This window comes from Centruroides sculpturatus, unplaced genomic scaffold (genome assembly GCF_000671375.1).
Source record: "Centruroides sculpturatus isolate CEXI.00-Female unplaced genomic scaffold, Cexi_2.0 scaffold1309, whole genome shotgun sequence".
NCBI classification, from domain to species: Eukaryota; Metazoa; Arthropoda; class Arachnida; order Scorpiones; family Buthidae; genus Centruroides; species Centruroides sculpturatus.
Window position 1 is genome coordinate 138249 of NW_019385432.1, and position 14650 is coordinate 152898.

At 30.0% G+C, this 14650-nt stretch overlaps 1 protein-coding gene across 4 annotated transcripts in view; it reads right to left on the reverse strand.

The window, feature by feature from the left end:
• Positions 1–14650, reverse strand: part of LOC111638924 (cysteine-rich with EGF-like domain protein 1) — a 41441-nt gene that overhangs the window by 19179 nt on the left and 7612 nt on the right. For all 4 annotated transcript variants that reach the window (XM_023384701.1, XM_023384702.1, XM_023384699.1 and 1 more), the window contains exons 2-5: positions 7891–8070; positions 7729–7811; positions 2253–2316; positions 1346–1451 (exon numbers count right to left, since the gene is read on the reverse strand). In XM_023384701.1, coding sequence (XP_023240469.1) covers positions 1346–1451; positions 2253–2316; positions 7729–7811; positions 7891–8061 — 424 coding nt within the window. In that variant the 5' untranslated portion in view covers positions 8062–8070. The remainder of the gene's footprint in view (positions 1–1345; positions 1452–2252; positions 2317–7728; positions 7812–7890; positions 8071–14650) is intronic.

The window sequence follows — 14650 nt, forward strand, 5'->3', positions numbered from 1 at the left end:
TAAATACAAAAATTAAAACATGTTGGCAGCTTTGTTCAGTTAAGTTAATATTTATATGTTCTATTGTTAGCTTATGATCCTACATTAACAGTTTTATTTTTCCTTTTTGAAATGTAGAAAGACTTTATTCATAAAATTTTGGGTTTTTAAGAAAATCATTTGGAAGAGAAAATATTGCATAAATTTTGAATTAAATTAAACAAAATTTCACTGGAAACATTTCAGAATATTAAAAAATTTACAGCAAAAATTAACAAATAGACTTTCTGATTCAAAAATAATTTCTTTTAGTGATAATAAATAGATAAGGAACCATAAAAATTCCAGTCAAGTTTAATTAAGTAAAATGGATAAGTAAGTAGAATAATAATTTAGAATTTTAAAGTTAAAAAGTTGTTAAATATATTCTTGTTAATTCCATTTTAAATTTGAAAAGAAATGTTTGATGTTTTTCCAAATTTGAACATAATTTACCTGATTAGGTAAATTATGTTCAAATTTGCTCATAAACAGAGTTGAAAAACATTAGTAGAGAAAACTTAAATACCCCAGTGGTAAGGTGTTTTATATTTCATTAATAGTTATAGTTTCAGTCAGCTTGGCATGTCAAATGAAATAGAATCATATCATTAAAGAAATAAAATAAATGCTATTTTCATTTCTTAGCTACTCAATATAAAGAATGTCATCTAGAATTGTGTCAAATGATTACGGAAATGCCAACAATAATTCCAATTGGTTTGATAATATTCCCATAGGCAATTGCAATGGCAAATGCCAGAAATGTACCACAGAGACTAAAATCCAGAGGAGCAAGGTCCAAAGACATCAAGGGACAGATTCTGTGGAAGATTATGTGATTGTCAAACAAGTCTTCCAAAAACTAGAACATCTACAAGTGATCAGTAATGCCATCTACTGCAAAGTGGAAATGCACAATGTATGGCTTACTTATGTATGTGCAATCTGTAAGTATAACTTTATTATAAATTTCTCACTATATGGTAACTTTTTTGGACATCTCGTACCTTAAATTTACTACTAAATTACACTACAGTTCATCTCTTACAATACTTTGCAGACTGTTTCTTTCACCTCAAAGTGAAAAATTATATTTAGACGTCATATCTCCTTAATATGTAAATAGGTAACATGAAATCCAAACGTTTAAAAATTGAAAAACTTTTGAGATTACTAAAAAATATGAATCTGCTGTAAATATTTGAGTTTGGTAAAAAATTCATTTAGAAAAATTTTACTTTCTCTTAAACCATTCAACATCTTCTAATTAACAAAATAATTTTCAATGAAGAATATACAAAAGAAATATTTTTACATTTATTACCTTTCACGTTATCGATACAAAAATATTGAAATAAAGCAATGCTTTGTTTGTGATGAAACCACCAATCTTCCAAGACTGATTCATGCTGTTCTGCCATATTATGACACTGAAATGAAAACATTTATATTGTTTGTATTACAAAAAATGAATTATACTACACAATATGCATATTCATAAAAGAAAATTCCATATAATTTCAATTATTGAATGTAATAAAAGCACAAATTTTGTTAAGATATACAAATCATATAAACATTAAGTTTGCTAAATTTTATTAATCAAACAGCATTAAATGAGTTATTTGGAAATTAAACAATTAGATGATGGAATTTAAAGTTATAATCCCAAAATGGATCAGTTTATTTCAATAGTATTTTCACTGAATTGTAAAAATATTCCCCTTTTAAAAACAACAAATCTATAAAGTATAAGATATTTCAATTAATTTATTTGTTATTTAAAAATTTCACATGAAGGATATAAAATGTCTAGATAATGCTCTATGTTCAGCACTCTGTCTTTGGAAATAAATTCCGAAAGAAGTAAAGGCATCGTAAGAGGCATTATGAGTGGCTGTGAAAGATGGCTTATGGCAATGCTTCCAGAAGCCATGCGAGTGCTGGCTTCTGGAAGCATTGCCCTGCCCCTTGAGTGTATCGTCACTCAAGGGAATTATTTTGAAGGCAGTTGTGTGTCAGAAATTTAAGCTATTCAAGGCAAGGAACTATATGCCAAGTTCCCAAACTTTTGGATCCTACTTTGTATAAAATTCACATGGATAGTTGTTTTTATTTAATTAGTTAATATTAGAGAAATTATCATTCTTAATCATTAACAGATATATTTTAAGTAATTTTATGTATAAAAATATTAAGAAACCAAAGTTTTTAAAACATTAAACACTTACATCATCTTCACCAATCTTTACATCAGAACATAAATTTTCTTGAATTTCAACTAAACGTACTTCACTGTAACAATCACAAATTATAGTTATATGAAGACAGTGTCTATTAGGATAGTTTACAATTCTAAAATTAATAGAATTAGTAAAATAGAAAAAAAATTAATAATAATTTCTGAGATCTATTACTTATAAAATCATTTCTTTGATAAAATTTATATTTTAATATGAGTTGTTCATATGTATAATGGTATTAGTTTAAAGGTATCAAATTTAATGGAGAAATAAGTAAGATACCACACTCCCACTAAAACATGTTAAAAAATATTATTAATCTATCAAATTAATTTTTCCTGTAAAAGAAACTGCGTTATTGTACAGTTTAATTAAGCTATTTATAAATGATTCTTGATTTACATTCACTACAATAAATTCCAAAATAAACATGTCTTATAGACAGTATGCAAGAACTATTAGCATGTTACAGTAAAATTCTTGATGAAAAAAGAAACCCTTCACAGTCATGTTTAGGATGCTCGATACTCGGTTTTGTGTATTCAAGTGTAGTGATGGAATGATTATTAAGTACATCAAATAACAATGAATGATAAATCAGGATTGTATAATCATCTAATTGTATGATTAATCATTAACTAATCATTGTCAGGTATTTTTTTAAGATATAAAATTTCAATTTTTTTAAATTTTAGTTTTTATACAGCCTGTTTTAGTTTTAATCTAAACAAGAGAAGAACAAATTATCACACAGGCATTAATTACGTATAAATACTGCTATATTTCCAAGTGCTTTCAATGTGCTATAAAACGTTGTCCTCAGGCAGACACAATCTCAAATAAAATTTTCGAACAAAGATTTCAAATTAAAACTAACGGCATTAATCCTTTAGAACAAAACTAAACTTAGAACAACTAAACATGAAGAATTTAAATTGACACACATGTGGTGACAATGTGCATGCACCATAATGTGTTGAATAGATGCTGAGAAGGAGCTAGAGGCTAGGACAACATAACTCCTTTAATCCCTGCCACAGCATACCATCCGCAGCACTACATCAATGCAGTTATAGCCCCTTTAATTAGAAGGATCTTTCTGTTGCCTTCCACACAAACTGCTATCAATACTGAGCTTACTGCCATTCGCTCAGCAGTAAATATGACAGTTTATACTAATTCCAAATATAAATATATCTTGAACAAGGTTAAATGATCTCTTTTTCCCACTACCACTTTACGCATCCCAAAGGAATGCACAATTGTCCGTCCCTCATTACTGTTATGTGGCCGCATCACTGCCCACATTTGCTGTATTTTTAGACAACATGCACTATTTCTGCTGGTCACTCCGTGGCCAAATCTCAGGAGGCTGCTATGCAATGACAGGTATGCTATTTCCATACTATACTCTATCCCATTGGAAAACACATCTGATATTCACACCCCCTACATAGGAGTGACAATCAGAATGTTATCTTGCCGCATCTCCAAACTCCAACATTCCATCAGGACAGGCAGGTGTGACACTGAGCTAGCAAGAATGGTGTTACAACATCAACACGCCCTGCTGTGGGACTGTGTGGCAATACTCAGGTATTGTGATCAGAGGAGCCTGGTGTATGTTTGGGAGGCCCTCCTTATTGTTTTACTAAATCCGTGCAACTCCCTCATGCTTGAGTTGCCTGCTATATGGGTCAGCTTGTATAAAAGATTAAAACATTATCTCTAGCTCCTTCTTCGTGCCTATTCAACACATTATGGTGCATGCGCATTGTCACCATGCATGTGTCAATTTAATTGTTCTGTTTAGTTTTGTTCTAAAGGATTAATGCCGTTAGTTTTAATTCAAAATCTTTGCTCGAAAATTTTATTTGAGATTGTGTCTGCCTGAGGACGATGTTTTATAGCACATCAAAAGCACTTGCAAATATAATGGTATTTATGCGTAATTAATGCCTATGATAATTTGTTCTTCTCTTGTTTAACCAAAGATCAGTGTGAAATCCAACCCTTGAATTCAAGTAGTTTTAATCTTTTAAAATAATAGTTTTGCTCAGTATCTGGAAAAATATATATATATATATATAAATATTTACTTTATTATTGTATGAAAATACTGNTAGAGGGACATGACTGTCCATATATATATATATATATAAATATTTACTTTATTATTGTATGAAAATACTGAAAAATAAATTACATAAATCATCCATGATCAAGTTACTACTATGAATTGTAGTAATCAGAGATTCAATTTGAACACAAAGGAGAGAATGGCTTTGACTGTTTTGTTATTCTCCATGTCACAACTGGTTCATAAGAAACACCGCAATCCCTATTAGTTTATTCAGTACACTAGCAAGTACACAGCATTTGAATTAGTATGTACTGTACAGTACATAGTCAAAAATTCACACCTTTAAATTCCCATACAAGTTTAATAGAATAATAATGTTTCTGACCAAATTAGCTGGCCGCCTTCGGTTAAAGAACTATTGAATACAAAGTTTGAATTTAAAGGAACATGAGATAAAAATTTAAAGATAAAAGAATATACAAAATTTAAAATACAAAAGTAAATAAAATGAAAATACAGTAAAAACAGTAATAACTATTTAATGTAGCGTTAAAATAACAAAATTTGATCAAGTTAGACTTTGTATAATGCACACCAAGTGATGGAGAGTGTGTCCACATCATGATAATTGATGCATGTGAAATTCTTAAGAGCCTTATAATTTTCTAATCTCTTTAAATACTTAAGAGAATTGGCATTGCCATTAGGTCTGATGATTTTTCCTTCGTCCCATTTCCCTGGATGTTGTGATGGTAATCTGCCAAAGCCATATTAGAAAGGTTCCCATCAATGGTATATATTGGGTGATCAGTTAATGAACAGTTTGGACTTTGAACAAATTGGACAACAAACACTTTTGCAAAAGATTTTTATGTTCAAACAACAAACACATGTTCGGATAACGAACACCTGACAGAATAAACAGAAGCGATGATGCATTTAACATTTGTAAAACTGGTATTTATGAATGGTTTAAGGAACGAGGCTTTCACAGTTGTATACATAACCTTTTTTGCACTAGTTGATTTCTGTTCTCTGAATTTTTATATGTATTTATTTAAAAAAACTGATAATATTATGGGATCTAAAAACAGTGGAGTGTCAAGAACTGTGTTCATTATAGAAACTTAGCAAGAGATAACAGCCAAGGTAGAGAGTGGGCAAAAGATGTCTAATGTTGCTAGGCAGTATGGCTTCAATAGGTCTAAAGCAGGTACAATCTTAACTAAGAAAGTTATAATCAAAAAGACTTAAGCAGATAAAAAGTAACAAAAATCACATCTGAGAAACAAAAATGTCCCATCCATGAAAAAATGGTAAGATTGCTTTTAGTTTGTTATTACATGTAAATAAATGTATTAAGAAATTATATAATAATAATAATTATTATGTTTTTGGAGTTGCCAGTACAAATTAATAAAATTCCCATAAAAATCTGTGGTAAATTGATAATTGGTTAATCAAACAATTTGGGTGGTGAACATTGTCTTTGAATGGATTATGTTTGTTAACTGATCACCCACTGTATTTGTGTTTGGGACAAACTTTTATCTCATGCTTTGTTATATTCAAATTTTGTATATTTGATTTAAAGTTTAAATTTTTGTTCTTATATATTGGAACCTTGTATTCAATAGTTTGTTAACTGAAAAAGGCCAGTTAATTTGGTTGAAAACATAATTGTTCAATAGAATAATGAAATTGTTACTGTAATTTACAAGTGTAAATTTTTGATTAAGAGTATCATTTCCTTCAGTTGTTTATGATAGTTTTAATATGTCTCAATAAACATCACTGTCAACTCAGCAGAATAATAGCAAAGCTCTTCAAACAGCAGCAGAAAATACTAATTCATATTTTGATATGAGTTAGTATGTTTTTATATTGACATAATAAAGGAAATCACGGTCTCTCTTGTTCAGCATCCTTTCCTTATTACATTCTAGAAGGCCTGCCTTGATAGAATGTAATATGGACAGGATGCTAAGAGAGACCCTGATTTCCTTTATTATGTCAATATAAAAACATTTGTAACATACTAATAAAGAGAAGTATATGATTGGATATGTAACTGACTTAAAACCGAAGCAAGTGGCATGTAAATAACAACTACATTCATCAATTACAACAAATTCTTCAATTAAAAATGCTTTGGTGCTTTTGCATTCTCTCTTTCTCGTTCCCTTAATGCCTCTGGCAGGTTGTCTCCTATTCTTGAGTGACCAATATAACTAATCTGACCTATTCATAATATCTATGGTCTTGATCACGTCAGTCCATAAAATGTGCCAAAGGAGTTGTGGTCCATCATGCTGTAAATTTGATATCACTTCATACCATTCTCCATATGGCCTCCTCTGCATGTTTTGTGTCAGTTGCAGATAACAGCAGAATAGGAGCATGTCATCAAAAAGTAACATCTGGTATATTTGTGTCTGCCATAACCCACAACCTAACTTAATCTAACCAATACTGGAAAGATCTCTTTTGCCCCAGTTAAATGTTTAAATGGATATCCTGTGCACATACATATTCATTAACTATACAGGATGATTCAGAAAAATGTTAACACTTATTTAGAGGTATGAAGTAAGTGTGGCAGAAGTAGTAAAAATGTACTTTTTTGAGAACTCTGTGATTGGGCTGAAACTTATTTCACATGAAGGAGAACAACCTGCCATTACAGATCACATTCTTTGAAGTGTCCTATATAATATATGAAATAGTTATAAGTGAATAGATTAAAATACTAGTAATATACTCAAATACGCTCAAAACAATCAAGAAATGCATTTACTTTTGATAAAAATAAAAAAATGATGAATATATTGATATATTGTATGATATAGCAGAACAGCTGTATAATTTTTTCAGCATCATTTGACAAATATGAAGACATTATAGTTCATTATTTTTCTACAGAACATTACCATCATTTGACATTTTTATGCTAATGCACTAAGTCAGTGGTTCTTGATCCATGTTCTGTGGAATTCTGCAAGCTTGCCCTGAACATTCAATGAAAAAAAAATTATTGCCAAGTTCTTATTGCAAATTTACACCATGTGATACAACATATTACTTTATTTATAGGCAATTCCACATTTACTATTATATTATACACAACAAAGTTTATTAGTGTATGCTTTACTGTTTTGAGAGAATAGTAAATGTGGAATTACTGATTTATGCTGATGCTCCACAAAATAGAAAATATATGAATGGTGTTTTGTAGCCTCAGAAAGGTTGAGAACAACTGCACCAAGTTTAGTGTATTTTGTTAAAGCAAACAATGGAAAAATAACTTTTAGTTCAATCTTTGATTTGTTTTATAAAATATAAAAGGACTAGAAAATAACAGTAAAATTTAAAATAATTTACCTGTCAGCATAGCTTCCCAAGCGACTCTCTTCCCATTCTGCATCACCACCTTCATGTTTTCCGCGAGCAGTGTTTTTCATACCCTAATTACATTCAATAATAAAAATCAATTGCCAAATAAATATTTAAAACAGATAATTTTTAACGTATAATGAAATTAACCTTATTAAATGATTCCACAAAGTTTTGGCAAACTTTACAAGGATTTAAATTAGATGATGTTTTTATTTTTGGAGAAGGAAATGACGGAAGTGGAGGCGAAATCCCATAAACTTTTAAAACTTCTAGTATACAGGTATAGTAAATGAAGAAAAATGACAGCCACCAATGCATTGTTGTACTCTGGAATTAAAATAAATATAAAAGAAAAACAATTACAAATACTAAAAATTAAATATCTCATTACAGATTTTTATGGACAAAATTGTAAATATGCTTTCTTGTAGCAATTCTTACATGAATTCAAATATTTCATTAGATATTCGATATCTTAAATTTGAATTTAGTTACAGTTAAAGTTCACTTTAAAAATATTATAATTAAAGATAAACAGAAATATCTGTAGTTTCTTAATATGGTAAAAGGCTCAAAGCAATATACAAGATATTTGGTAAGTTCCCTATACACTCACATAACTGACGAATGCAGATAGCTATAGCTACAGTTACAAATGTGACATACGGTTAAAGTGAATATGCAGTATGAGATGAGAATCCTTGTGGCACTGCTAGAAGTACAATTGTGAGATCAGCACATCTATATCAAAAACAATACTGGAAGACAGTCCATTACAAAGTTGTAAAATGTGACTTAAAGGACACCATATGCATGAATGGTGTTAATAGAAAGTGTGAAATGCTAATGTGCTTGTCAAGTATGGACTGTAAAATACATATTTCTTGTGTGCTCATTTATAATGTGTGTATTTTTGGTTTTTCTGTAATCAATGAAGCATTAGTTAATTGTATGTTGCATGTTGTGCATCACACATATCAGTGTATAAAAAAATTACTATGCATTCTGTATATAAAAATATTTTGAATAGAGCCTATAATTAAAGATCAACTCAATATAGAAAGCTGATCATTTCTTGCAGAATTTTCTCTGTCAAAAATATTATTGTAGGGTTTTATTGTAGGCTATGAAAGAAAGTGAGAAGACTGTATATTTTTATTTGCAATTTGATTTCAACCGCAGTATTTTACAGTTATTTAGTTAAAATATTTAATTAAAACTTCTAATTAAATGGGATATTTAATGTAAAATTTATAAAAATCATTATGTTGTTCTTTCAATTTCTTCCATCAAAGCCTGGGAGAATGGCCAAAGAATTAGATATTTTTAAACTAAAACAAATTACATAATTTTACATAAGCAAAAACAATAGCATTGTATAACAAAAAGTTGACAGTAAAATGGAGTGAAGAATGTAAAAATTGTATACTTTAAATAACATAATGCTATTAATTCTTGTTGGCAAAATAAATAGCAAATTATTATACATCTGAAACAGCTAGCTATAATATTTCGTCATCATCATATGGTATCAGAGGTCATCTAGATCCCTTGCTGCTATCACTATTACCCTCCATTCTTTCTTGTCTTCTAGTTTTATTCTTCCATTGTCCCCTGTTCATCTGTGTTTTATAGAGTTAATGCATTGTTTCTGTGGCCTTTCCCTTAACTTGGTACCCATCATTTTCCATTCAGCACTTTTATGGGCAAAACATCATCATCATCATATACCCATACCACTCTTAATCTTCTATCTGTCTTGATCATACTTGTTACAAACAGTCAATAATAGAAAATACCTAAATTAGTTATAAATTAGCTGAGCAGTTTATTTTAAGGTTTGTCATTTCACTTGTATATTTTTTAATAAAGAGTAGTTTGTGATGGAAGATAATTTCTTGTCCATCAGTATTTTACTATTTTGTAATGCTATGCTACTCTGTGCTTTAAAATATCCTCATCAACCACTGATGACTACTGGAAGGGGATTTATCAGTTTATCAATATGGCACCAAGTTGATGAGCTGGGATTAAATCTTGTTGCAGCCCATACAGGTCCAAAATCTACCCAACTTTCTTTCCAATAGGTAACTGGAAGGTGATCTTTGAGGAACTAAGTTGTCATAAATATAGGACTGACCATAATATCTGCTTCTTTAACTGAGAAATACAGTATTGCAGTTTACAGAAAACAGTCTTTTGTGCCTCAGTATATACTCATATCTTCCATAGGTACTATAGTTTATAAGAAAACCTCTGGCTTTAATACACAGAGCCTTTAACTTACATTCAAAATCTCAGTCTATTAAGGCCACAGTTGGTATTCTTTTAAATAAAAAGCCATAAAAGTTGGTTTCAACAGTCCCTTTGGAAGTTACACAAAAAGTTTGTAATATTAGACACTGTGACAGCATCCTATATTAAACACCACAAGCTACAACTATTTAGTGATAGATGGTTGCATCTAATATAGGGCTGTTGCAGGAGGGCATGTAGCATGCAACCCTAAAAGAATTGTTTTCATTTTGTATGATGTTTTGATTGGCACTGGTTTTCATTATTTTTAAGTAAAAATTAATGTTTTTATCAAAACAAGCACTGATCAAAATGATTCTATTAGGGTTACTTGCCCTCCTGCAACAGCACTGCCATATTAGATACCACAAGTTGCTATTGTACTGTATATAAATAAATTCCAGCAAATTTCTTTTATTGCAGATATTTTTGACCGTATTAAAAGTTCTTCTTCAAGCTACAGCAAACAAGAAGTATTTAATATAATCATCACAACTACAAGCGGTTCTTTTCAGAGTTTAAAGTTTTACTTTTGTCGAAGCCTGAGAAAGACTTTTGTAATAAGATAAAAAAAAAAAGAATTTGCTAGAAATTATGGTATTTTTTATTTGATTCTATTCTTGAAATATTTGCAGAATTCAGCCAGACCTTCATCTGAAAGGTTTTTAGGTTTTACATTGTTTCCTCAAAATGATCAAGATTTGTTTGCATTACTAATTATATAAAAATGGTTTAATTTATTCTCTGGTGGCACTGACCACAGAACATTATATATTGTTTACTTTCTTGCCACTTCTGCAAAAATTATTCCTTTCTACAAGGAATGACTTGAATGCTACTTGTAAAAAAGTTCTGCTCTCATCAGCATCAATAATATTAGAATGTTCATAAGCAGCAACTAATTCCAGAAGTTTGTTTTCCAATCTACACCAGAGCTACGTTTACATCAGCAGCTTCTCCACTTAACATTTTGAACTAAATGTTGCATCTGAAACAAAACAAATTACTAGCTACAAATCCATCAATGCCAACTTTGGAATTTGTTGTACTTGTTTTTTCTTGCAGCATTGTACCAGTTACAATTGTTTCTTGCACCACATTAAGTAAAAAACTCATATATCTTATTTACCTTTTCTATTTTTAGAATCGTTTTCACCTGGATGAACAATTTTGGTTGTAAACCTGCATTATGTTTTCCTCATTCCTGATAATGTTGCATACTGTCATTTTAGAAATTTACAAGTCTTTTGCAATAGTATGCTGTGATTTGCCAGCATCAGACTCTTTCATCATAACACTTTGTTTCAAAATATTAATTTACTTAAATTGTATTTTGGCTTCTATATGCTGCAGTATAGTGTTTGCACACAATTTCAAAATAATAACTAACCACTGTAATGTTGTAGTGTCTATAGTTATGATTACTGTATAAAAAATGACAACAGACTAACAAAGAAAGTTTTCAGAATTAATAAAATTATTGAAAAACCTCAAGGTTGATACTACAGTGGGTGATTGGTTAATGAACAGATCGGATAACGAATACTTTCGTGAAAGGTTTTTATGATTGGACAACGAACACATGTTTGGATAATGAACACTTCACTGAATAAACATAAAAAGAAGCGACGAAAATAGCAAATACCAATTGATCTTCCCTTGTCTTCAGGCAACAATTCGAAACTTTTCGGAGTGCTGGAGATGTCGACATCGACGCTCAAACCTGGAATATACTGATCAGATATTATTCCTCCGAACTTTGAAATTCTCCCTTGTAATGTCAACCTTTTATTTTTCTGACAAAAACAATTCTTTTATAGTATTTGTGAGAATGTTGGGCGGGCACTTATTAAGTGTTGCGTCGAGTTTTATTTTCGAAAGGTAAAATAGCAAAGGTAGAGAGTGGGCAGAAGATGTCTGATGCTGCTGGGCAGTATGGCTTGAAAAAATCTACAGTAGGGTGCAGTTCAATCTTATCTAAGAAAGATACAGTATAATCAAGAAGATGAATCTGATCTGATGACAGATGAACTCAAAAAACTCTCAATTCAAAAAAAAGGAAGACGAAAGAGGGAGAATCAATGTCAACATTTGCTACTAAAGATCTTTTGGAGAAGTGGGAGGATGTCAGAACAACGATCAACCAAGTGGCATCCAAACTAGAATAGGGTTAATGGTGTTGGGATCTCTACAATTACAATACTATTAATTACTTCTGAAAAATACTGCAGAAAAGAGAAAAGCAATCAACATTGGACAGATTCTTTAACCCCCACAAACGGAAAAAACATGACTAATAAAAATGCAAGACTGCATATATGTGTATTTTTATTATTACATATAAATAAACATAGTAAAAAAGTTATTATTTTTTTATTTTTTGGAGTCTCCGGAACAAATTAATCAAATTCCCATAAAAACCTATGGTAAATCGATAATTGGTTAACGAACAAAGTCTTGGAATGGATTATGTTCGTTAACCGATCACCCACTGTATTGTGAGAATTTAACAAAAGGATTAATATAGATGTGACTAGTATGAATCTGTGATGACTTGGATAGTTGCACCTCAGCTTCTTCCAAGCTTGCTCCTCTTCTCTGGTTCAGTTGCTTTTGATGTTGGTGACAACAGCAAGAGAAAGCTTGATGATGTTGCAGTATCAAGTTAGGCAGTCCACTCAGAGCTTGAACTGAGATGTGCAAATTCTTCTGTACAACAGAGATTGCAGAGTATAAGTGTTTGCGTAAATGAGGTTCTGGGAGGAATTAAAGCAGTCTTGGAGAAATTTCTGGTACAAAATTAATATTATGGCAATAGCTGCAAAAATATGATATTGAAATAGCATCTTGACTAAGCCTAAAGATATTAATTGGAAAAATAGCAAAAAATCATGGGTTTTAAAATTGAAATTGAAACACTGTTTACTTTGATCAGTTCAGTTACTCATTACATCACTGCTTACTTACACAGTTATGCACTTGCATTAGGTATGAATCAATCTTGCTTATCAAACCACAATTTTAATTTTTATGAAAAACAAACTGAAACAGAGCTTTAAAAAGAACTGAAAAAAAAAACATTTTTATTTCAACTCTTTTTGACACTATTTAATGGGTAAAATTTAATGTTGGCTTGAATTCAAATGAAATATTCATTCATTCTCCACACAGAAAATTTGAAAGTTAATAAATTGTCTCGATGAAATAGATAAATAAGAGTTTTATCATCCTCTTATAAGCATTATTATCCTTTACTTTCCATATCTTTTCATAGATTTATTATAAAATAATAAATATTAACATTTGAATATATTTTAAATCATTATAAAAATATTGTTGTGTTTTCATATAACAACAACAATAATATAATGAAACAGTTAGTGGAAAACTGTAAAAACGCTTATCTTTTTGCAAAAAATTGATGCACACTTTGATGTCAAAAAGTCCCTTAATTATTGTCCTGTGTGTTAACACCACTTTTATTTCTATTACAGTACTCAATGTATTACATCTAGATTATAATTGTGTACAATATCCTACAATGACAATAAGTGCTAAATTAAACTGTGCTTTTAACTTTGAAAATTATTTATTTATTGATTTAGTGTTGTACAGCAATTTATAGGGTAAGTCAGTTTAATATAGTTAATACAAACTGCAGCTGTGGATATTCAAAAATTCACACAAAAACCTTTGTTTGTAGAAAAAACAGTTTAATTACTTAAATTGTTTTTACTACAAACAAAGACCTATTTAATTTAAATTTTCCAAACTCCATAGCAATAATTATTAACAATTAAGTGATTTCATAAATTGCTTTATTTTGTCTGCTAGCAAAAAAATAATTTCAGGGAAATTTTGTGTATGTTCAGTTGAAATTTTTGGTCCTGAAAATATTCTACACCTCTATTGTAAGTAACCCTGATAGCTAATAACTAGCAAGGTTCTGTACAAATATTAACTAAAAAACTTTATTATTTTGCTATGGTATAGTATAGTAAATGTACTATTAGGAAATGTACTCTTGATAGAAATAGATAAGATGTTACATAACTGGCATCTAAACAGGGACAGTTAAGTCATGGATATTAGTACAGTAGAGCGTTGATTATCCGAATCAATTGGGGACTGGGGTTGTTCGGAAGATCGATGTTTCGGATAACCGATTACGTACAAAAAAATATATTAATTTATCCCATGTTGAAATTTTTCTCCATTGCGTGTCGCTTCGCATTGAATTTTCTTCGATGTTAAGCCTAACAAAGACTATTGTAATCCTAACAAAGACTATTGTATTGTTAAAAATTATTTTTTTATTTTGTACAAACAAAATAATTATATTGTAAAATATAAAAACAATAAAAAATTATACTTCAGAAGTTAATTTAGTATCAAAAACGTAAAATATTTGAGTAGCCCAAGATATAGCCAAAGATTGCAGCGCCACAGCACCAGCGAAAATTTAAATTTGCTGAATGAAATTCTTTCGGATGATTCACTTTTGGATAATTGACGCTCTACTGTATTTTCTATTTTTGATATTTATCTTTTGATATTCCTGATCGTTGTTCATTCTTATAAATTCTGTGGTTGTCTAGTAATTGTTTGTAAA